General features: G+C 30.2%; 1 protein-coding gene across 1 annotated transcript in view; it reads left to right on the top strand.

Annotated features, from left to right (window-relative positions):
• Positions 1–16910, top strand: part of LOC139426000 (retinal-binding protein) — a 51484-nt gene extending 34574 nt beyond the window's left edge. Inside the window, exons 10-13 of the mRNA XM_087168191.1 lie at positions 5071–5160; positions 6109–6215; positions 11246–11561; positions 15842–16910. Of these exons, the coding sequence (XP_087024317.1) occupies positions 5071–5160; positions 6109–6215; positions 11246–11561; positions 15842–15948 (620 nt within the window). The 3' untranslated portion in view covers positions 15949–16910. The remainder of the gene's footprint in view (positions 1–5070; positions 5161–6108; positions 6216–11245; positions 11562–15841) is intronic.
• Positions 16911–25278: the final 8368 nt, after the last annotated feature.

The following is a 25278-nucleotide window of genomic DNA, read 5'->3' as shown; positions in this document are numbered from 1 at the left end:
CAGTTACTCATGACAATTAGTTCAAGTTTAGCCTCTATAAGGCCAGCGCTGTCTATGCTTATTCTGAAAGTGGTACAAAATGTCAATACGGGGAAGGCCGCTGTTTCGTGAAAATGAAAAGAAGTTTAAGTTCTAAATTTTTTAACCATTTAAAAACTTACTCCAAATATCTATCATCTTATTTAAGGACATAAAAATTTGCAAAAGCTGAGAATGAGGTTCTGATTTTGTTAATTATCATCTAGGTGGTAAAATGTTGCCTACTTTGCGATTCCTAACAATAATAACTTTTAATAACTTTTTAAATATTTAAGTTGTTTGTCCTTTCTAAAGCCCAGATGATTCTTCATGCTAAGATGTTATTTATTGTTTGAAATTGCAGTTTTACTTCAAATGCAAGTCACTGAGGCTTTTTTTAAAATTTTCCTTTGAGAAAGAGCTTCGAATAACCACGTAAAAAAAACGTGTTAAACCGTAGCACAGTGCATAAAAAAAGAGATATCGCCCTGAGTATTTCATGTTTTACTGATCGGATTTTCATGCACTAAGTGTCAATCTTAAGGGTACCAGGGGAGCCCTGGGGAAGAGACCTCAAAAATGTTAAATACTTATTGCTAAATATTAATTAACCAACGAATAGAAAGCAAACTTTGTGGAAAACATATATATATATATATATATATATATATATATATATATATATATATATATATATATATATATATATATATATATATATATATATATATATATGAGGGCCAAACATTATGAAGAGCCATAACATTATGACCACCCCTACATTTTGCAATGAACTCTCCCGGATGACGTGGAAGGCACGTGATCAGGTGGAAGTGGTATTTAACTGTTTTGCTGAAGAGTTTGAAGAATCATTCTTTCACTTATTTCTGTGTGTAATGGGAAAGGCTGTGGATCTAAGTGACTTTGATAGAGGGCAAATTGTAATGGTTAGAAGGCTCGGAACAAGTATTTCCGAAAGTGCACGACTCGTGGGTTGTTCGTGATCTACAGTTGTTAGCACTGATGCAAAGTGGATGAATGACGGTGAAACCAGCAGTAGACACGCTATCAAGGAAAAAGGTCGTCGGTGATTGTCTCGCTTAGTGAAGCAAAACCGGAGCCAGACAGTGTCTCAGCTGACAGCCCACTACAATGCAGGGTCAAATAGAATAGTATCAAGGCGCACTGTTCAGCGGACACTGTTGGATATGGGGCTACGCAGCAAACGTCCCACTGGTGTACCTTTTCTGACCAAGCGTCATCGCCAACTACAACTGCGCTGGGCCCGGGAACATCGCGAGAGATCAGTGGAAGAGAGTTGCCTGGTCAGATGAATCACGGTTTGTCATTGATCACGCCGATGGCCGTGTCAGGATACACCGTCTTCCAGGCGAACAGTTGCTCCCTCATTGTACAGCAGGTCATACACAGGCCGGTGGTGGCGGCATTATGCTTTGGGGGACGTTCTCTTGGGTGTATCCGAGATCCGTGGTTTTGTTAGAGCAGACCATGAATGCTACAGGGTATCTGAACATCATTGCGGACCAGTTGCACCCTTGCATGACCTCTGTTTTTCCAGCTGGAATTTTCCAATAGGACAACGCCCCGTGTCACAAAGCTCAAATTGAATTGGAGTGGTTCCAGGAACATGATGCTGAATTCCAGTTAATGTCCTGGCCGCCTAACTCACCAAATCTCGATCCGATAGAACACATTTGGGATGTCATGGAACGGCAGGTCAGAGTTCAAAAACCACTAAGTCGCAATATTTCGGATTTGCGTGACCGTTGCTTAAACATCTGGTACAATCTGTCTCCGACCATCTATCAAGGACTTGTGGCATCCATGCCAAGACGGGTTGCAGGTGTGTTGAGGGCTAAAGGTGGATCAACTCGTTATTTAGAAGTGGTTATAGTGTTTTGGCTCTTGAGTGTATATTTATATATATATATATATATATATATATATATATATATATATATATATATACAAAATAAAAATAAAAAACAATATTTTTTTACCTATTATTTCCCCTTTTTCATTTGTCTATAATTTTTCTTTGCAAAATTTGTTAATTGTTAAATTAGTGTATTTTACTTTTAAACCTAAACCTCACTTTATTTTGCGAGAAGTCGGTAAGTTTTGTTTCTGCTTTATTTTATTTCATACTCTTTTTCAAGTAAAGTTTTTAGCGATATCGATACATTATAAATAGTATTTATCTTAGGATGATTGATCTTTATTCAGAAATATCTCATTAAATTATATCAAAAGATGAGTCCTGAGGAAGACTTTTGGTTATTTCCCATTAATAGTTTTCAATTTTATACTATTTTATTATTATTATTTGTGTTTATATATATACATATATGAGAGGCTATACGTATTTTTTGCTATTAAGACAATTAAAATTAATTAGTTTCCTTAAAAAAATAACTTGGTGGGAACATAAAGTATTTAAATGGGGTAATTGATGCTTACATACCAGTAACTTGAGTTTTGTAAACGTAGCTTAAAATTTCATTCATGATTTTTTATTGATATTTTATTTTATTTTATTTTTTTTATTATTTTTTTATTTTATTTAAACGACTTAAAACTCCTCATGCACCACAAAGTACAGCATGAGGCTTACAGTTGTAAGTAGAAAACAAAAGGAGAAAAATTTACAAATTTACATTAAAAACAAAATTCCGCAAGGCCGCAAGACTTTCAATACTTTTGACTAGTTCTGATAAGACAGGTGGCCAACAAATAGAAAGACGTCTCAAATCAGTCTTTAAATTCATTCGGGCACTCGCATACAGACTACAGTGAGGAAGAATATGTTCAGCATCACCACAAGCACAAATTCCACTGGTCTGCAGATGGAAACGAAATAAATATCTCTTAAAATTTCCATGGTTTGTTAAAATTTGGGTCAATTTAAAATCAGTTGCAAAGAATTTACATTGCAAACGGTGAAAAATGGATGGAAAGAACCTTTTCGTCCAAAGCGACCGAGGCGAAGCAAGAAATTCAGCATTCCAGTCCGCAATGATTTTATCTCTAGCGATGCGCTTCCAGTGAGAAGCTGGATTTTATTGATATTGATTTTATTGATATTGGAATAATTTTTTTTTAATTTTCAGGAATAAAATGTTAAAAGGATATATGTTTCAAGGATAAAAGTTTTTTTAAACCGTTTAAAGCGGTTTTTCGCTTGCTTATTCGTATTTCAGTATAGAAATTTAAATGAAATATTATATTAATCGAAAGTTTTTAGTAGCGAATTTTAAGAATCAACATATGTTTAAGTTATTATAATGTAGCAGCTGTTACGCAACTTCCCACGAAAGGAAATATATTGATTTCAATTTCAACTATTTTCAAGATATAGTTTCTTAAGGTCCCATTTATTGAACCTATTTATTCAAATGCTAAAATACGTGTTGTACAGTGCGTAAAAATAAAACCACCCTGAATAACTTTTTCTCTAATGATCTGATTTTCACGTTCTAGGACTCAGCTAGAGAGGGTGACCTCAAATATGCTAATTAAAAAGTGCAGACGATATTTCAAGTTACGAAATAAGATACCGCACTTTCGTATGTACTTTCTCTGAATAAAACGTACTTTCTATGAATAAACATACCTTTTTTTCGACGGATTCGGATTTTTAACGTACAAAATGTAGGGGGTAGCCGCAACCTGGGAAATATGGTCCTTATAGTTTGGTCAGAAGAACGTTCCAAAGTTTGGATCCCTTAATGTTAATTTAACTTTTTGAGTATTTCGCTATATCTCTTGAACTTTTTAAGCGAGTTAAAAAAATTTACACGCAGTTATAAAATTAGTTTATCCAAAGATAATTCCATGCGAAAAAAAAACATTTAATAATGCTAAATTACCTTTTAGAAGAACATTTATTATTTTTATTTTTTTTTATTTAAGAATGACGAGGAAAATTTCACTTGTAAGGTACACAATTTTTGCATCATTGTATAGAATGTAATTTTACATAGCAAAACTCATAATTTGTGCAAAAATTGATCGAATAGTTCCTGAGAAGCTGAATTTCAAAAACATCATATACTTAAATGCAATGTTTTAAAATTTTTCACCTCTGTAGCCCTCATAAAAAGTTTTAAGGGTAGAAATAATTCTTTACATATCTTCATATCAAATTCATGGATAGGAGATTATCGGGAGGGTTTCCCAGAAAACAATTGGTGATGAGGAAAAATTGGGTTCATATTCGGATTAATGAAGTTCATTTTCAGAAAAATCAAGAGGAGTTAACCATCATCTTTCTTTTTTTCAAGAGGCGTGCAGATTAATTTAATTATATTGAAGCAAAATGTCAAAACAATTTTAGTTTTTTTTTTTTAGTTTTTTTTTTTTTTTAGTTTTTTATTTCCAATGTGTTTTGTCTCGATTTACCACCATTTTAAAAAACAGAACAAAAAGTTTTCCCCCGCCACACCCAAGTGTAAGATCGAGTCTGGTGTCATTAGAGAGCTTTAAAAAAATATTGGATGCTCCTAGTTCCACTTTTCAATTCGATATATATTTCTCGAGATATTTGACCATTTACAAAACTTTTCTTACTTTTATATTAGATATTATTAATTTTTCTCATGAAATTTTCACACTATTATTTTTTATTCTGGCTATCACAAGATACCATTAAAAACGTTAAACCGCACAAAATACATCCCCTTTTACAAGAACATTTAACTTGATGGTTAGTCGTATAAATATAAATGTAAAAAAAAACTGTTCGTTTAAAAGTCAACTTTCTGAATGTTCCAACTTTCAATTCTCCTGAGCAGTAAATTTTACAACCTTTATTGTTCTTTGGAAACAAAAGCTTCTTTTATATTCAAATTGTAATTGTTGAAACTTAATACTTAAATTATACGAGTAAGCTTAAATCATGCTAATCATTGTTTTTTGTAAACAAAAGTTCAAAAGCTTCCTGAGTATTCAAATTGTAACTATTGATAATTCTCTCTAAAATTAAACGAATAAGCTTAAATGATGCTAACCATTTATTCTATTTCCATGTAGTTCCAAGTTATTTCGCCATTTGCTTTAACTTCCTCAAAACCGTTTTGGCAGCATCAATTCTGAATAGGATACAAATATATGGATCACCAGGTAAGTTGTATAAACCTCATTTTTTGATTATTATACTCTCAGGGTTACGCGATTTCCCCACTCTTCAAATTTTTCCTCTCTCCGTTATTAGGTTAGTTCCGTGGTAACTGATGTTACATTTTGATATATTTTATTATTTTTTACCCTTTTTCCTTTGATAATTATTTAATAATTTTTTAAGAAAAACTATATGGGGTGTTTGTCAATGATATTATTAAACACATCAAAAAGGAAGAAAATTATAAATGTTTAATTTGGAATAAAAATATAAAATGACGATACATAGTAAAACACATTTTTACTTAGAAATTTTCCTTCTTATATGCGTCATAATGAGATGGAGCTTATTTTAGATTTATTTTATAAAAACTTCAAATTAACAGGAAACATTCAAATACATGAATTAGCACTTAGAAAGGGGCAAATACAGAAAAGGCTTTTGTGACTTATGTTGCAATTTTTATGAGACTGATATTACGAATACAAAGTATATAAAAATCTTAATAAACTAGTTTTATTATTATTGTTATAAAATGTTTAAAAACTGCATTTTTCCATCTACAATAGCTAATAATAAAACAAAGAAATTTTTTGATGAAGGGATGCGGTTAAATGCTGTTTTCTTGTTATATCACCCTTTGTATTATGCAATTTCCCACCACAGATTCGGAAACCTTTACTCTCCCACTAGGGCTCTTTCTAACTGCCTACCGAAAAATAGGGGGATAAAGCAAAATCTGCAGAAACCATGGTAACGCGGAGGAGAAAAGTATGAGGAGTGGGAAAATCGTGTAACCTTGAGACATCTATTTCATTTACAATGAGTAGACTCATAAAGAACATTAAACCAAAAAGCATCCGACTATACATTTTTCCAACTTATGTAATCACATTTTATGAAAAAGTTTGTTAATAAAAAAAATCATAAAATCAATGGATATTTTTCAGAGGAATACCAACCCGCACTGCTCAAAATCATGGACGCCTCAGATTTGCCAGCGTTTTTGGGTGGGGAAAAAACTGATCCAGACGGGGATCCTCTCTGCAAATCATTCGTAAGTCAATATTGAAGTTATCCTTCTTACTCAAAGATGTAGCAGGAAAAAATGTTTAGATCAGCTATCCCCAAGTGGTCTTCAGCTAAACCCTATACCTCTGTTAAGGAGTTCAAAGAGTTCCAAGGATTAGGAGACTTTTTTTAAAACATTTTGGAAGCCTATAATTATATTTAGATCGAACCAATTTTTTACTTAACAATTTAGATGTTTTAACGAAATTAAAATAAATTGCCAACAGACAAGACATGTCAAGTATTTTTGAAGAAAAAAAATTATTGCATTGAATAAAATACTGGAAGGACTAGCATTTATTGTCGTAATTTTCCCCTTTCGATCTTCAAATCAAAAAGAAGTAACTAAATTCGTTAGTAAAAAAACGAGTTTCCTTAGTAACAATTTTCAATGTTTATTTAAGTTCTTTTTAGGGTTCATTTCAAAGAAAACCATGATTCGGCTTGCTTTGTTTACTTTCAGTTTATGCATGTACTACAAAAAACAAATTCATATCTGGACTAGATTCAACTCTGGGACTGTGAATACAAACGTCGGACATAAAATCTAATTTAAGATTATTAGCGATAAAACAATGAAAAAATTACATTCCTCTTGCTAAAGATTTTTAAAATAATATGTAGTCTTACATCTAATAATATGTAGTCTTTTATCCGTTAAAAAAAATTCCCAATTGTCTTTAGTTTTTAAAAATTGGTAGTCTTGCTTTGGTTTTTATATCCACAACTGCAAATGAACTTAATTTATTACGTCAGGGGTCCGACGGACGAAGGTTGATCATTTAAGGTTTCACTGGTGAAAAAATTTAGAATCGCTGACCTAGATAATCGCTAATAGCAATTCCTGTATAATATAACGGTATTAAGCAATTCCTGTATAATATAAGAGTGTTAAGCAATTCCTGTATAACATAAGGGTTGAAGCTGAAGGGTTCCGCAGAGCGAAGGTTGGTCATTAAAGATTTTACCGGTGAAAAAATTTAGTATCGCTGACCTAGATAATCGCTAATAGCAATTCCTGTATAATATAACGGTATTAAGCAATTCCTGTATAATATAAGAGTGTTAAGCAATTCCTGTATAATATAAGGGTTGAAGCTGAAGAGTTTCGCCGAACGAAGGTTGATCATTTAAAGCTTTACTGGATTTTTTACCATTTAAAGAAATTTAAATTTTAATATTGCTACACTTTTACTATCTTACTCACGTGAGGGAGATGGTAATATTTTACAATCAAAATTTCAACCTTTTCCCAAACAGGTAGCGCACTCAAATTTCTACTAGAGCTCTATACTTGATAATAATACAAGTTTCAGTCACTTTCTGACTATCGCAAGCAGAATTTATAGCAATTTTGTCATCAAAAGTAATTTATCACCTGTAAAATTTCTGAAAGTTTAAAAGAATCGCATTTTAACTGCAGGTTAGTGCTACTTGAAAATCTAAATTTCAATCATTTTCTGACTGCTGGTAAATAAATTTATCGCCATTTTATTTCAGATTCGAATTAATCGTCAATCAAAATTTTTACCATTTTCTGACTAACAAGAGATAAAAAAGAGTTGTTGAGCAGTATATTACCATATCACCTACAAATGTTCTATGTACAGTGCGCCAAAACTTTAATAACTTTTTTGTCTAATGATCACAGTTTCACGTAGCATGATCGGCGAGAATGACCTCGAATTTATTAATTTATTAGTAGAAATGACATTAAAACGTATTTTCTCGAAAAAACCTTTTTTTATTCTAATTTTGATTTTGGATCATTAAAATAATACCGCAATTTTTAAATAAATCACCGTTAAATAAATTACCGTAATTTGAACCTTGTGAATCAAATTACGGTAATTTTAACCGTAGTTTGATCCGCAATTTTATACAATATGGGATAAGGAATAGATTAAAAAACTTTTAATGACAAATTTTTGTTGATTAACAAAGCCTCAGAGTCTTGTTAACAACTATTCGCGATCGCAACGCTCGAGTACGCCGTCTAGCGGGAGCCTGTAAATATCGGACATTAATTTATCACGTTTTCATTTAGTTCCATCAAAGTCATTGACTGAATCAGACGCCATTTTTTAGCAGCAAATAGGAAACAAAATTTCCCTAAGGAAAAGGCCGAAGAACTTGAAAAAAATCTCCAGAATATTAGTAAATCTTTCAGGAACAGAACACGCCAAACATTTGAAGAAAAATTCCTCAATAATTTTTAATTTCTATTATCAACAAACTTGCAACTGATGACTTCCGATTTCGGATACTGTTACAGATGTGTGTATTAAGGTAAAATGCATTTCTTCTGTCTTCAATTCATTACGAATTAAAGTGAAGTCAACATTGCTTTCGTCATTCCAGTGAATAAATATGAATTCAGAACATACAGAATTGTAATAGTTATAGCATATTCTTCTTCGTTATAGAATAGTATATATATCTGTATCCATATAATTCGGAAAACAACAATAAAAAATTATCCAAGTTACTTGAAATAGTGCCATTTCTGCTGATTCTTAATTAATTTAAATCGTTTTCTTGGTAAGTTTTTTTTAATTTTGAAAGAATAAGTTCAACTAGAATTCCGCTATTCTGTTTTTAGCTACATATTCAAATTCATATCAATTATAAAATTTTGCTGTGTAGTATGTTATCTAAAAGTAATGAAGGTATAAACTATGTATCTATTATTTGAGAATAAAGTTTTCAAACAAGGAACTTATCATTTTGGAATTCTCCGGGAATCATAAATCAGGTAAGTGCAATGATTTTTACAATAAAAAATTTGCTTGTAAATATTTTTTTTTCATTTGATGATGGTTCTCTACACTACAGAATGGATTTTTACGTCTGATTAAGAACTATAAGAATAATAAAAAAAGAAACAATATGAAAGTTTTTATTTCAATGTAAAGAATTCTTAAAATCGTTTTTTTATCCTAAGAATTCTTTATTTTCCGTTTTTTAGTTTATAATTTTTTGATAAAAATTGTTCTCAAAATACTTTTTTTGAAAAATTAAATGGTATAACATTATGTGTTTATGTATACTTCTTGTATATTCCAATGTTTGAAGTAATATGATTCAGAAAAGTATGGAATAAAAATTCGGTACTAACGTATTAACGCCACCGCCGCTACAGATTTGGCGGTTTTTAAGAGCCGCTAATCTACACTTAAAATTTTTGCGACAATTCATAAAATAAAACACTTTATTTAAAATCAAAATAGTTAATCGGATTTCGGTGGAAAATGAGCCGATATAGAGTTTAGCATAGATTCAAAACAATCATATCGCCATACGAACTCTGATAAATAAGATTCCAAATGAAATAACATTTCCGAAACGTACGTTTACCAAGATAAAGTTTTATGTTGTGGGAATTGGTACATTTTCGTTTTTTCGGTAAAATATTTCCCTCCTGAAAAAATAAAATTGCATCTTGTTTTGTTTTTGGCAAATCCCAAAGACGAATATTCGTAGCACTAAAAATGGCGACAAAAAAGAATTGTCTTTTTTTTTTTTTTTTTTTTTTTTTGTTTCGTCAGCATTCTTTATTTTACGTTTCTTAGTTTCTAAATAATGATTTTTATTGAAACTTGAAATTTTTTGATAAAAATTGTTGTCAAAAAACGTTGTTTACAAAATTAAATTTCATAAAATTATGAGGCTTATGTATACTTTTTGTTCATTTAAATTTTTGAACTAATATGATTCTTAAAACTATAGAATGTAAAGTTTAAATGGGCCTTTCATGTTATATCATTAAAGTTAGTAATACTATTTCTCGGGCATTAGGTTTTAACTCTTATAAGAATATACATATTTTTTTCTGTTAATGTACAAATATTTTTCCGATGTGTTTTGGATGTTCCTTCTCTAATAAAAAGAGATACCATTTTGTTTTCCGTTATATAAGAAAGAAGATCAAGCATTTTTCTTTTTTAAATTTAATAAGCCACATTAAAGAAGGAACGTTGCAATGCTACACGCTACATTAACGACGTCTCCAGAGTAACTGAATGACGGTTCATATAGAAATCGCAGGTAAGCGTCTCATACAACAACGCCCCCTATAGTTCGTTGCGATCGCAAATTAAACAAATTTCAATTAAGTATGCTTATTACAACCAGATTGTTTTCAAAATATTATTTATGAACATCTTATAAATTCATTAAGCATTGATGAACTTTTACTGGATTTTCATTTTCTGAATAAAAATAGATCATTTTTTCATTGAGTTTTAAAAAATTATTTTATTTATGTTGTCTATATTGTAGCATTGATTCAAAATATATTTTATTATCCCATTGATATTATGCTGTTATAAAAATTCTTTTAAATGGTAGGATGATGAGCAAAATTAGTAAAATTATTTTGTTCATCAAAAAATGTAAAAGTGCAAAAGTACTATTTTTTATATTTATTACTTTTAAATTTTTAAATAATATACTTTTTATTTTCTACTAATATTTTTTAACTTCAAGTACTTGCACTTTCACTCGTTATTTTCTGGCGGTAACTTTTCAAACGTAATTAATAAAAGTATTCAAAATTTTAAAAACATTTAAAAATAATACTTCCAATGGAAGAGCGTGCTAAACAGCAGTGAATTCGAAAGGAATTGAAACAATAGAAACAATGAAATATGAAGAAAAAAATGTGTGAATCTTTATGTTTTATAATGAAAAAATGCTTATATTTTATATTATGTATTATATTACTTTCCTGGGCTTTGGCAAAACCTTTAGGGTGCAGAGAGAGAAATTTTAAACTTTTGTCTTGCTCTCTCGATAGAAAAGGTTTTGCTTTCATGTCTTCCGGAGCTGGTACCCCCTGAAGACGTCAGTTTCGGTAGTCATATTTATCCATTTTCTTATATTTCATTGCTTCTATTATTTTCTAACATAACATACTTTAGTTTCCTTTTTTAACTTTTTTTTTAAAAAAGAAAGTAAGGTAACTTGAAGTTAAACAAAAAAACTTATGATTATAAAAGATTGGTTTTCTTTTAGATAAGGCATGGAGGTCAGATACCATCTAAATTTCATGTGAACAAAGCAAAAGACACATTAGCCAAGTGCAAGGAAGCGAAGAAACTTATCATTCCAAGAGCAGCTTTTTCAGAAATTGAATTGAATTGTAAAGAAGCTAATTCTGTGATAGAATGGGAGTTCGAAACAAAGACAAGAGACATTGGCTTTGGACTGTTTCTTAAGGAACTCGAAGCAGGAGACGAAGAAAAAATCGTCGAGATAGTTTCCCTGCAGCGTTTAGACACCGAAAACTTTTCAGAAACAGGAATGTTAAAGTGCGATAAACCAGGAACATGTATGTAACTATTTGTCCCAAATGTTTATGAAATTGCGATAATCCAAGAACATGCATGTAACTACTTATCCAAATTATTTAAGACATTGCGATAATCCAGGAACGCATACGCTGAGCCGTTTATCCTAATTACTTATGATATTGCAATAATCCAGAAACATGTACGTAATTCTTAATCTCAATAAATTATGGTATTACGATAATCCAGGAATGTGTACGCAACTGTTTAACGCGATTGTTTATGAAATTGCGATAATCCAGAAACATGCATGTAATTCTTAATCCTCATAATTTATGACATTATTAAAATCATCGTTTGAATAGTATTGGTTCAACACTCTAACTGTTTGATAATTTTTCTTTATTAAAATAGGTTTAAAAATTGCGCAGTTCTTTTACATATTTCAAATGTCCAGTGCGCAGGAAAATAAGCGGATCACGCTTAATAACTATTGATCTAATGATCAGATCTTTACGTTCCAGGACTCAATCTTAATGGTTCTCAGATTGATCTCAAATATGCTAATTATTTAATGCAGACAATAATTTTAGTTACTAAATCAGTCACAAAAACTTACTCTCTCTTAATGAACATGCTTTTTTCGGTGGAATTTTTTTAACCTTCAGAGAGAAGGGGACAAGCACAATCTGGAAAATGTGGTTCTGATAGTTTGGTCAAGAGAGCAGTCCAAAGTTTGAACCCCTTAATGCTAATTTCACTTTTTACATGTTTCTTCATATCTCGAGAACTTTTTAAGCGATTTGATAACTTTTTCCTCACAATTATAAAACTTGTTTATCCAAAAGTAATTCCAAGCAAGCTATAACTTTTAGAAAAAATATTCATTATTTTTTATTATTTTATTTAATAATAGTCAACAATCTTTTGAATTATGATGTTTACAATCCCTTACATCAATTTAGAAGAATGCAATTTTAAATGGAATAATATAAAATTTGAACGAAATCCGGCGTTCCTAAGAAATCGAATTTTGAAATTCCAATATTTCAAAAGTACGCTTTTGCGCCTGATTTTGCATGTAACTTAAATATCATCTACTTTAATTAACTGATATATTCAAGGCCACCCCTTTGAACCTTTATAATGATAGTTCTATAACGGGTAAATCTTATTATTAGATCAAAACTTATTCAGCGTGGCTTGTTTTTTCTTATTTTGCGCACTGTGCATATACTTCAAAGTAGAAATTAAAAAAAATTAAAATAATTTTTCTTATTCAATATAGAATTAGAAAACAAAGATAAGTTTGACGGAAAAAGAAAATTGTAGAATAATCATCCAAAAGAAAACTTTTGAATATTCTAAATTAAATTTTGATTTATCTTATGAAAGGCTAAGGTAAAATGTTTACATTAATAAAAATATGCAAATACATTTATTAGAAATGAAGTTTAGCATGATCAATTTCAAAACAAGAATCGAGGCAAAATCTTACTTAACCATTCTATTTGCACTAAAGGAATTTGATGCAAAGAGGTAATCATGCATAAGCAGCAAGAGGGTTAAAGTTAGATATAAAGTAGTTTCTATTAACAGTAACGTGGCTTATAGTATTTTATTCACTCTGAAAAAGCAGTTTTTTGCCCTTAGTTTCTACATTTCTGAATAGAAAATGGCGGATAAAAATGAAGTGGTCTTTTTTGTTACTTCATTAACTTCCACTCGAAACCTTAGATTAAATAACTTACTATAATGTATGAATTTTATTTATTTATTTTCAAACTTTCTCAAAAATTAACAGCAGCATATGGTCTACACTTCAATAATAATGTTGAAAAATATAAATATAAAACAATATGGTAAATGCAGCATGTTTCGATAATGGCGATATTTGATCAAGAGCGTGATCATTTCCAAAACATTGAAATGAAATTACAAATATTTTCAAATTATTCCTTGAATGATATTTTTATGTAATGCACACCTTTTAACGTTCTCAGATGCATTTTTACAAGAAGTTCAAAGGGTGTATCTTAAATATACTAATAAATTCGTACTGGTGATAATTTAAATTACGAAATCAAATTTGAAAACACTCTTTTTCTCGGTTTTAGAACTTTTTAGTGTCGAAATGTTCAGGCAAGCTGACCTTGATCTGTAAAATATGTTTTAAAATAACTTAAACCGGCGAGCTTTTTGGAACTTTACGAACTTCAATGATAAATTTACGTACTGCGAACACAATAATTTATAATAAATTTCTGTACTCTGTTATATTTCTTGATTTATAAAGCAATTAAAAATGCACATAATGAGACTGGTTTATTCAAAGAAAACTCCATGCAAAAAACTGTTTTTATGTAATTGTTTATTATTTTTAATTATTTAATTTATAATTTTCTAAAACTGTTAGACTTTAAGGTTTTACGTGTTTCAACATCACTTTAAACTGTGGAATTTCCTATGAAAAGTTACATAATATATGCAAATTGGATGAACCAGAAATTGAAACATAAAATAAAGAATTCCACAATAGATTTTTCGTATAATTATGATATTATTCTCAAAATATTTCAATCAAAAATGTTAATTTTCACAGATTACACCAAGAAAAATTAATGGTCAAAGCTCTAAAAATATGGTAAAATTTACGGTGTTTCTGGTTCTATGGGAACACCTAAACTCTGAGAAATTTTTACTGAAACACCTTGCTAATGATTTCGGAAAATCAAAACTGTAATATGGTTTTATAACGTGTGATTAAATTTGGTAAATGTGGTAAAATTTGATAATTTTATATGATACCTTAGAACACGTTAAACAAAACATTTATTCTGTTAAATTTAATTTTTCTTTTGTATATTTTGTTAAATGCATGATAATAAGAACTATAAATTTGAAAACCAGAATTTCTGGTAAACTGTTACCATATGAACGGAAAAATTACCATATAAATGGTTTAAATACCATATATGGGTGATTCTCACGAAATATGACAATTCACTGTCCCTTGCTCCAAGATCTAATACTATAATACTAAAAGAACTTTTTTTAAAAAAATTAATAAATAGCATTGCTGTTAGCATTTTAAAATGACTTTGCACTAGCATTGACTGTTTTGTATAGTTAAAAAATTTAATTGATCTTCAGGATGTCATTTTCCTAGCATGTCCCAAGCAATGTTTCCAATAATAACTAGCTTCAAAACCGGTGTAAGCATTTCTAGAAAATACGCAGACGGAATTATTTACAAGGATTTATTTACAAGGACGGAATTATTTATAGTTTTTTCTGTCAACAATTTGTTTGTCCCAAGAAAATCTGTCATTTTCCTGGCTACTTTTATTTAGTGGTTTATAACCAAAATAGATAGAGCCAGCAATCAATATCTTATATTAATAGATTGATTAGATGCCCTCCTATATGAACATGCCTTGTTGCATGAATAAAGAACCAACTTTCCGGTTCAAAATCTATTTCAAAAAATTTTTCAAGATGAGTAGGATTTTGTGTTGTAATTTTCCTGGCTTCTTGAAATCATTAATAACATAAAAAACATAGATTTATCTGAGTTATTTTAAGAAATCCTTTGTTTTCTGCAGAATGTAGACGTCTTAGGCCAAAATATTAAATTAAAGTCGAGTTCTGTGCTATAAAATGGCGAATTTGTCATTATCCTGGCTGTCATTTTCCTGGCTTATGAATTCCAGGACATTGAAGGTTTACCAGAATTTCTTTTAACTGATATTACTGTAAGGAGGAAAGCAAATATTAACCAAATACCAAGTTTAAGTATGATTGTAACATGGTTGGATGTAATCAAAGTTATTTATTTATTTAATGATTGATTATTATACACAATTTTATTCTGTACATATCAGCAACAGAAAAAAATTATATTCTTTCTACAGTGGATAAAAAGAATTAATTTAAGCAATTTATGGTCCATTTAACATAAAGGCTTAAGTTGAGTTACTCACTATTAACTTAAAATGACTGTTTTTAAAACTTCTAAGCCAATATGTCATTTTCCTGGCATTCAAGATTTGGTGAATTTCTATTTTACTTTTTTTCTCGAGCAAATGTCAATAAACTACACTGCTGTCTGTGAGATATTAATAAATGTAACTAAAGAAGCATATAAAAAAAAATTTAGATTAGTTTGAAGACTTTAAATTTGAAGAAATTTTTTAGTCCGAAATGTCATGTTTAAATAGAATCACCCATCATGTCAACAATCATGTCAAATAGAATTGTATAATTTTAAAAATTAATTTATTCAAAATTCGTTTAATGCTTTCTTATATAACGCTTTCAGATATACTCTTGTTTGACAACTCCTACAGCTGGATAAGGTCCAAAGAAATCTACTACAAAGCAACTGTTAGAAGTCCAAAAGACTACGAGAAAGAAATGGCATCTTAAGCAACACTAGACTGTCAATTTCTGCTTGTGATATTTTATCTGTATATTTTTGAAGCAGATATAATATGCTGTATATCACAGTCATGGTATTATTTTGCTCTAAGAACATAACAACAGTGCATTGTTATTCGAATGAAGGAATTCAGTTTGATACGATAGGAAATAATATTTATATTCGCCTTGGCTTCAGATATACAAACAAAGATACTTGGTGACTCGATTAATTTTGATGCAGATAAAAATTATTTATTAAATTCGTTAAAAAAAATTGTTTAAATGACGTGTTTTGTAATAGAAATTTGAAAAATAATAATCGATGTATAATCTGATTAATTAAATTTTTAAGTGATTTGATAACTAAGCAATTAACGTTTTCCTGAAATTGATTAATATACGACTTAATGCCTATTTCTTAAATTGTAGAAGCACCTTAACAATTATAAAGTTTTACGACGATTGTGAAACAAACCTATATGCTAGTCACTTAATTAAATAATTTTATATGAAATTGGAAAAAACTGAGCTTATCTACAAAAATATATGTTACAGTATTAAATAATAAATTCAAAAAATAAATATTTTAAACATTAACTGTTGAAAAATAAGAAAAATAAAGATTATCTGTAATGAATGATAGGTTTTTGTTATCATATTTCAGACAACTATTTTATCAGTTTAGCAAAATAAAGCAAAGTTACAATTATAAATAAAAATTTTAATTCAAAAAAGCTCCTTTACTAGTTTCTCGAAATTTATAAATTCGCAAAACTCTTCATTACACTTCAATGCTATTATTGAAGAAACTTATTTCTGATTTTTTATTTTTAATAAAAATTTATTATACTGTTATGTGATAATAACTCATCGAGACCACTTCTACTTGCTGCTTGCAAGCACCTTTTAAATTATACTGGTTGATGGAAATTAAATACTGAATAATAAAATATATATTTTCGACAAAAGTCTGTGCAAGTTGTTTTCTTGGAAGTTAGTTTATTTTTACGGATTTCTTATTATTTTTATGTACTAAGTGGGGTTCGATGCACCTCTGCTTGCAAGATTTTTTTGCAAATGATTTTGTGTTTTGCTTTTTTTCAGTGCAAAGAGAAACTTTTAAACGATGTTCGTAATTTTTTTTTAGATACTACTAAATTTCTTTGTGTCACTTATTATTCGAAAGTTCAATAATATTTTAGAGTAAAAACAAATTTTAGACAACGAAAAGATTCATATAGCAACTATACTAAGCAAATGATAACCACAAGAATTTTGAAAAGAAAAATACACAGTCATGTCACATTAATGTGACCACCACCTACTTTCGACGTCAACGTGAAGTAACCAATCACAGAAGGTAGGTGGCACCACATTACAGTGGAGTGTATATATAGGATTGACCTAGGGCTTCGGAAAGCATTTCAATCGTTGACGCAATGCAGAAACGTAGAGATTTATCCGACGTCCAAAAGGGTATGATTATTGGCTTTAGGGCCAAGGATAGAAGCATTTCGGAAACGGCTAATTTTGTGGACTGTTCGCGTGCCGCCGTGGTAAAAGTATACCGTGCATGGCAAAATGGCACTATCCAAAATAAGCGGCATGGCACGTGTGGTGCACCTCGGGCTATAGATGACAGGGGCGAGCGAAGGCTACAGAGATGCGTTCCGGCGAATAGACGTGCAGCTGTTGAGCAACTGACAACCCAGATGAACCAAGGGGCTACCAAGAGTGTATCCTCAACAATTGTTCAGTGAACGTTGCTGCGCATGGGTCTCCGCAGAGACGCCTGGTTAATGCACTTATGCTGACAGCTGTTCATCTCCGACGAAGACTGTAATTTGCACGCCAGCACCGCAACTGGACGTCTACAGAGTGGTGACATGTGGCTTTTTCCGATGAATCACGTTTTACGCCCTATCGGACAGATGAACTTTGGCGTATACGGCGTGAAACGTTTGAAAGCAAACACCCTGCAACGATTGCCGGAAAGATCCAGGCTGGAGGAGAGAGCATTATGGATTGGAGAATACTTTCCTGGCATTCACTGGGTTCACTCATCATTGTGAAAGACGTGATGGATCAGCGCAAGAACGCATCTGTTCTTGCGGACCAAGTCCACCCCTACATGCGAATGATTTTTCCTCAGAATGAAGGCATATACCAGCAGGACAATGCGAGGTGTCATACAGCTCGCAGTGTATGTGCGTGGTTCGAATAGCACCAGGATGAGTATACCGTACTCCCCTAGCTAGCAAACTCACTGGATTTAAACCCAATCGAAAATCTGTGGGACCACCTCGATCGGGTTGTTCGCGCCATGGATCCTCAACCGAATAATCTCGCGCAGCTGGCCACGGCACTGGAGTTGGCATGGCTCAACATCCAGTGAACACCTTCAGAAACCTAATTGACTCTCTTCCTGCACGTCTCGCAGCAATCCGCTCTGACAAAGGTGGTTATTCTAGCTTTTGACAGGTGGTTACATAAATGGGACTGGACTGTGTGATAGTGATAATAGTCTAATTACGATATTTTCCTTAATTCATAAAAATAAGATATATTTGCTAATCAAACTTATGTGTAGCACACGAGAAACTCGAACAAGACTAAACAGAGCTGAATCTGTTAAAATTATACACATTGAAATCACTTAACACGGCTCACTTAGACATAAAAAATAAAATGCAACTACCCTTATTGCACATTTAAAAACATGCATATAGAAATCATTCAACAAATCAATCAATCAAATCCCATTTATTCACAAAAAACGACTAACTTTAGATTGCATTACTTTTGGGCGATGAAAAAAATACGAGCCGGCAACCAAGATTTTCGGAAAAGAAAATAATTCTCGTTTTGTTCAAATGAGAAAGAAATTAGCAAAATTTTGTTCTATTATAGGTGTTTAGATTTTAATTACACCTTTTAAGTCGTATATGAACGCTTGATTTAGTGTTAACCTTGAATAAAGTGTTCCGTTCACACAATTTTTTCAATTGTTCAAAATTTAATTCGGAGAGAAATTACACCACAATTTTTAAGTGCAGAAAAAAGACGCAATTTAGCTTAATATACCATTTTGGAGTAAAAACTTTTAAGATTTCAACTGTTTTCTTTAAAAGAGAGCATCTTTGTTTGAAGTAAGTTCAAATAAAAAAAAATTGTGAATGATACTTACGTAAAATGAATTTTAAACATCTATTTTTGAAGTTTGGAATGCTAAAAAAACTTTTATCACATACACCTAAAGATTGTTTTGGGACCCAAGTTCATAGTCCAACTATGATAGCAAGAATTACATTCTTCTCAATAACCCAGTACTAAAATAAACTTAATCCTGGAAAGTTTCGCAAATTAAAAAATGCTCCAAACACAAAAAGAAATGCTAAACTTCGAAAAATTCGGTATTTTAGTAAATATACTTTAAGATAGCGGCTGTATTTTCCAAAAACGAATGCATTTTTGTTTGCATTATATTAATTAAATAAATGAATAATGTATGAGATGTACGTAAAATAAATTATTTTATGTATCATTTTTGAAATGTGGAGTAGTAGAGTTTTGACGAAGACTAGCTAGACTTTGTTCAAACTCTAGCTATAATTTCTAGAATCATATTTTGCTTATGAACACAGCGACAAAATGTTCACGACCAAAATTAATTACTAATTGTCAAGACGATGAAGGAGAGAAATATCATATTACTATTATTTATTTCAATTTAAAAAAAAACATTTGTTTTTTGTTAGATTTGAAAATGAGAAAAAACTACATAGTCTAACTGACGTGTGCTGCCTTTTATAAAAATAAATGGAAAAAAATAATAATTATTGTAAAATTTTGATGAGTTTTAGAAGCATCCTTAATAATAAATTCTAAGCATAAATAAGTTAAATAAATTACTTGTAAAAAGGTAATTAGCCTCTAGCTTATAAGAAAATTTAAATGTCCCATGTTTTTCACAATTAAGACTTGAAAGATAATCATTACATGTTTTTTTTTGTCAAAAAAGTAATTAACCATTTATAAAAACTTATAATATCAGAATAACTAAAAATAATTTCAAAATGTAACTTTTGTTTCTGAGAATAGCTGTCATTATTAGGATATTATTTTTTTTAAGATTTTTCTACTAAAGAGCGTTTTCAAGTTAATAAACCTCAGGAAAAAAAGACCACTTGTTTTTAAAATGTGAAAATTAAAATTATAGTTCCTTTAGCTCATTTAACCAAATAATCTATCGTTTTTTTTTTTGTTTCTGATCCCAAAATTATTGTCAGTATATTTATTACGAGTCATTACAAAGTTCATCATAATTGAAACACATACTGAATAAATTAAAATTTCTTTAATTATTTATAACGAGCTATGAAACTAAGTGAATATTTAATTATCTATTATTTATTAGAATTTGGTCTTAAATAGGCTTAATATTTAAAATACCATTTTTATGGTGTTTTGAAAACATGGTAATAAGATTTTTAAAAAAATGATAATAACAGTTTCAAGCACTTTTATTTTAATTAAAATAGATCCGACCTACCAGTTTGCCAAATTTTATCGAGATCGTAATAAAAACGGGAATCTGTATAAAAGAGTGATGAACAAACAACAAATAAGCAAACAGTCAGTTGCGGATGTTTGATAACTTAAATTGTCCTTCTGTTATTAATATCTATCATTATTAAGAGCGTCGATAAAGTACCTAAAAGCAGTGCTTGGAATTTAAAGTAAGAAAAAGTAATTTACTTTTTCGTAAACACGATAAGAGAGAGATAAGTTAAATTCAAATTCAAACGTGGGATAGCGTAGCGCCATAATTAAGTAGCATTATTTAGAAATTTTGACCACATTGTTGTTCTTGAAATTTTTAATCACTTCAATCACTGAGTGTATTAAAAAAAACATCTGTATAATTTGATAGATTGCAACACATTAAGCAGTTTTATAAATAGGTTCCTCCTACTTCTATAAACCAATCCAGAAAGATTTAGGCATCGAAGGCATTGCCACAGTAGAAATATTCCAGAACGTTCTTCAGATCCTTGTAACAAGGAACTTGACTTTGTAATTGATTTCCAACTGACGTGTCAGAGAGTCACGTAAGGACTTTAGGGCTGGTAAAGAACCATTAACATCTTTGAATTGATCAAGAAGAAGGTTAAATGGCAAGACCCGTTGTCGAGGTAAAGTTTCCATTCCCCACATTGAAACATGTTTAGAAATATTTATTGACCGTGCCATGAAATGGACACTCAAAGGACGGTCTTATTCATAGACAAATAAAAATTAGAATTTGGTGGGCAACAGCTATGTATAGAGCTTAACAATTTCTGTTTCATCCTTCTTCCCCGACAACACAAGAAAATCAATAAAATTACATTATATCTAAAATGAATGACTGTCTGTTTGTTTGTCCTTTTCAGACTTCAGCATTATCTGACCAAAAGCGTTGAAATTTGGCATGCTGGTAGTTAAAAGCGCTGATAAAGTCTCTGTCGACATTACAACATTCTACTATATGAGCCGTTTGAGCAGAAATAGCGAAAATCGAAATGGAATTTTTTGTCTAGTTAAGTATTAGCCATTGTCTTAAATTTAGTTAAAAACTATTCTCTTTTTTTTTCAAATCAGTGATATTTGCTAGCTTATAGCTTTATTTGATCGAAAAAAATTTTTATTGTACGTACTTTCATATTTTTTATTTTATTTATTTATTTAGTTATTTTTTTTACTATATCAAATAAATTCAATTCGCGATCGCAACGAACTATAGGGGGCGTTGTTGTATGAGACGCATACCTGCGATTTCTATATGAACAGTCATTCAGTTACTCTGGAGACGTCGTTAATGTAGCGTGTAGCATTGCAACGTTCCTTCTTTAATGTGGCTTATTAAATTTAAAAAAGAAAAATGCTTGATCTTCTTTCTTGTACAAACCGAAAACAAAATGGTATCTCTTTTTATTAGAGAAGGAACATCCAAAACACATCGGAAAAATATTTGTACATTAACAGAAAAAAATATGTATATTCTTATAAGAGTTAAAACCTAATGCCCGAGAAATAGTATTACTAAATTTAATGATATAACATGAAAGTCTCATTTAAACTTTACATTCTATAGTTTTAAGAATCATATTAGTTCAAAAATTAAAATAAACAAAAAGTATACATGGGCCTCATAATTTTATGAAATTTAATTTTGTAAACAACGTTTTTTGACAACAATTTTTATCAAAAAATTTCAAGTTTCAATAAAAATCATTATTTAGAAACTAAGAAACGTAAAATAAAGAATGCTGACGGAACAAAAACAAAAAACAATTATTTTTTGTCGCCATTTTTAGTGCTACGAATATTCGTCTTTGGGATTTGCCAAAAACAAAACAAAATGCAATTTTATTTTTTCAGGAGGGAAATATTTTACCGAAAAAACGAAAATGTACCAATTCCCACAACATAAAACTTTATCTTGGTAAACGTACGTTTTGGAAATGTTATTTCATTTGGAATCTTATTCATCAGAGTTCATATGGCGATATGATTGTTTTGAATCTATGCTAAACTCTATATTGGCTCATTTTCCACCGAAATCCGATTAACTATTTTGATTTTAAATAAAGTGTTTTATTTTATGAATTGTCGCAAAAATTTTAAGTGTAGATTGGCGGCACTTAAAAACAGCCAAATCTGTAGCGGCGGTGGCGTTAATATGTAAGTACCGAATTTTTATTCCATACTTTTCTGAATCATATTATTTCAAACATTGGAATATACAAGAAGTATACATAAAAACATAATGTTATACCATTTAATTTTTCAAAAGTATTTTGAGAACAATTTTTATCAAAAAATTATAAACTAAAAAACGGAAAATAAAGAATTCTTAGGATAAAAAAAAACGATTTTAAGAATTCTTAACATTGAAATAAAAACTTTCATATTGTTTCTTTTTTTATTATTCTTATAGTTCTTAATCAGACGTAAAAAACCATTCTGTAGAGAACCATCATCAAATGAAAAAAAAAATATTTACAAGCAAATTTTTTATTGTAAAAATCATTGCACTTACCTGATTTATGATTCCCGGAGAATTCCAAAATGATAAGTTCCTTGTTTGAAAACTTTATTCTCAAATAATCGATACATAGTTTATACCTTCATTACTTTTAGATAACATACTACACAGCAAAATTTTATAATTGATATGAATTTGAATATGTAGCTAAAAACAGAATAGCTGAATTCTAGTTGAACTTATTCTTTCAAAATTAAAAAAAACTTACCAAGAAAACGATTAAATTAATTAAGAATCAGCACAAATGGCACTATTTCAAGTAACTTGGATAATTTTTTATTGTTGTTTTCCGAATTATATGGATACAGATATATATACTATTCTATAACGAAGAAGAATATGCTATAACTATTACAATTCTGTATGTTCTGAATTCATATTTATTCACTGGAATGACGAAAGCAATGTTGACTTCACTTTAATTCGTAATGAATTGAAGACAGAAGAAATGCTACACACATCTGTAACAGTATCCGAAATCGGAAGTCATCAGTTACAAGTTTGTTGATAATAGAAATTAAAAATTATTGAGGAATTTTTCTTCAAATGTTTGGCGTGTTCTGTTCCTGAAAGATTTACTAATATTCTGGAGATTTTTTTCAAGTTCTTCGGCCTTTTCCTTAGGGAAATTTTGTTTCTTATTTGCTGCTAAAAAATGGCGTCTGATTCAGTCAATGACTTTGGAACTAAATGAAAACGTGATAAATTAATGTCCGATATTTACAGGCTCCCGCTAGACGGCGTACTCGAGCGTTGCGATCGCGAATTGGGTATTTCAGATGAAGCAAGTGCCTAACCATGTGATTTAAATCAGATTTAATTGGATACGTAAGCTACGTCACGCGCGTGTGTTGAACCTGATTCGCTTCTGAATCGAAAAATGTCATGATTTACTTACCTTACAGGCATCCAAATGAGCTACGTTAACGTGGTAGCAGGATAGACTACGCTACCTAATTTGCATTTCTAAAGTTATCAAGACTACATGCTTATTTATTTTTTTTACATTAATTCGTTTAAAACATGTTTTATCAAGTTAAATAATTCAAATTAGTCAAAAAAAAATTTGTCACGTATTGAGAAGCAAAAATAATGGGAAAATTGAGCCAATTTACTTAGAAGAAACGTTAAAAATGTCCATGTTATTATTGACGCCAATGATGCTTAATAAATTTAGTAAGAGATGCATAATAAAATGAAGAAATAAACTATACGCTAAAAAGCTTAATTTATGTAGTAAAGGTACTTAATTTATGTAGTAAAGGTACATCGTTTTGAGGAACCGTAAAAAAGCGCCGTATTGTTTTTATGCCAATGATATTTAATCACCGTTGGTAATATGTATTAATAGAAAAAAAATAACCTATGTACTAAAGAGCAAAATTAATAGAAAAAAGATACTTATGCGCTTAGGAGAACAGTAAAAAATCATCATATTATGGCTGACACCATTACTTTTTTTAATTATTGGCAATACATATTAATTGAATATAGAAAAAAAAAGCAATTTTCTAAACAGCAAAAGTTAATGGAGAAAAGGTACTTATTCATTTAGAGGAGCTGTAGAAAATCTCCATATGCAGATTACGCTTCATTAAATTTGGGAATGCGTACTGTTGATATTATTGTAATTGACGCAATTTAAATAAACTTAGTTGTCACTTAAGTTTATATATTGTAAAATACATAAACTTTAATGATAACTATGTAAAATGCCCAGCACAAATTTATTTAAACATTATAATTCTTAAACCAGTACCCTAATTCGTAACAACACCTTAATTAGTTTTAAACAATACATTCATTATTTTCACCGTCTAGCTGCTTCCCTCGCTTGAGTACTTTGATTTCAGTTTTAATTATTTTCAAGAGATATCAGAGAAATTTTATGTATTGAATTTTAGTTGTAATTTAAAGTCTGCCAAATATATGTTACCGTGAACGATGGCTGAAATCCGGAGAATGTCGATATTCAATGGCAACATGGCCGGTGATAGACATTTATTGGCGATTTTGCACACATCTATCTTAGCCATGAAAATAGGAAAAAGCCACGCTTTTTTGATGACTCCAGCTATTTATGTAGGGATTGTGAAAGGGAAATGGTTGCAAGAATACCCTTAACTTAATTAAACATTATTCAAACGGGGAAATTAGGATATTTCTATTTGTTAAAAAATATGATGCCATTTAGACTATAGGGAACTTTTGGGATATTCTTAATGAGTATATTTCTATAAATTATT

The sequence above is a fragment of the Parasteatoda tepidariorum genome, chromosome 7 (genome assembly GCF_982258835.1).
Source record: "Parasteatoda tepidariorum strain Cologne lab strain chromosome 7, Ptep-v5.0, whole genome shotgun sequence".
Classification (NCBI taxonomy): Eukaryota; Metazoa; Arthropoda; class Arachnida; order Araneae; family Theridiidae; genus Parasteatoda; species Parasteatoda tepidariorum.
This window is presented reverse-complemented; position numbering and strand designations above follow the sequence as displayed.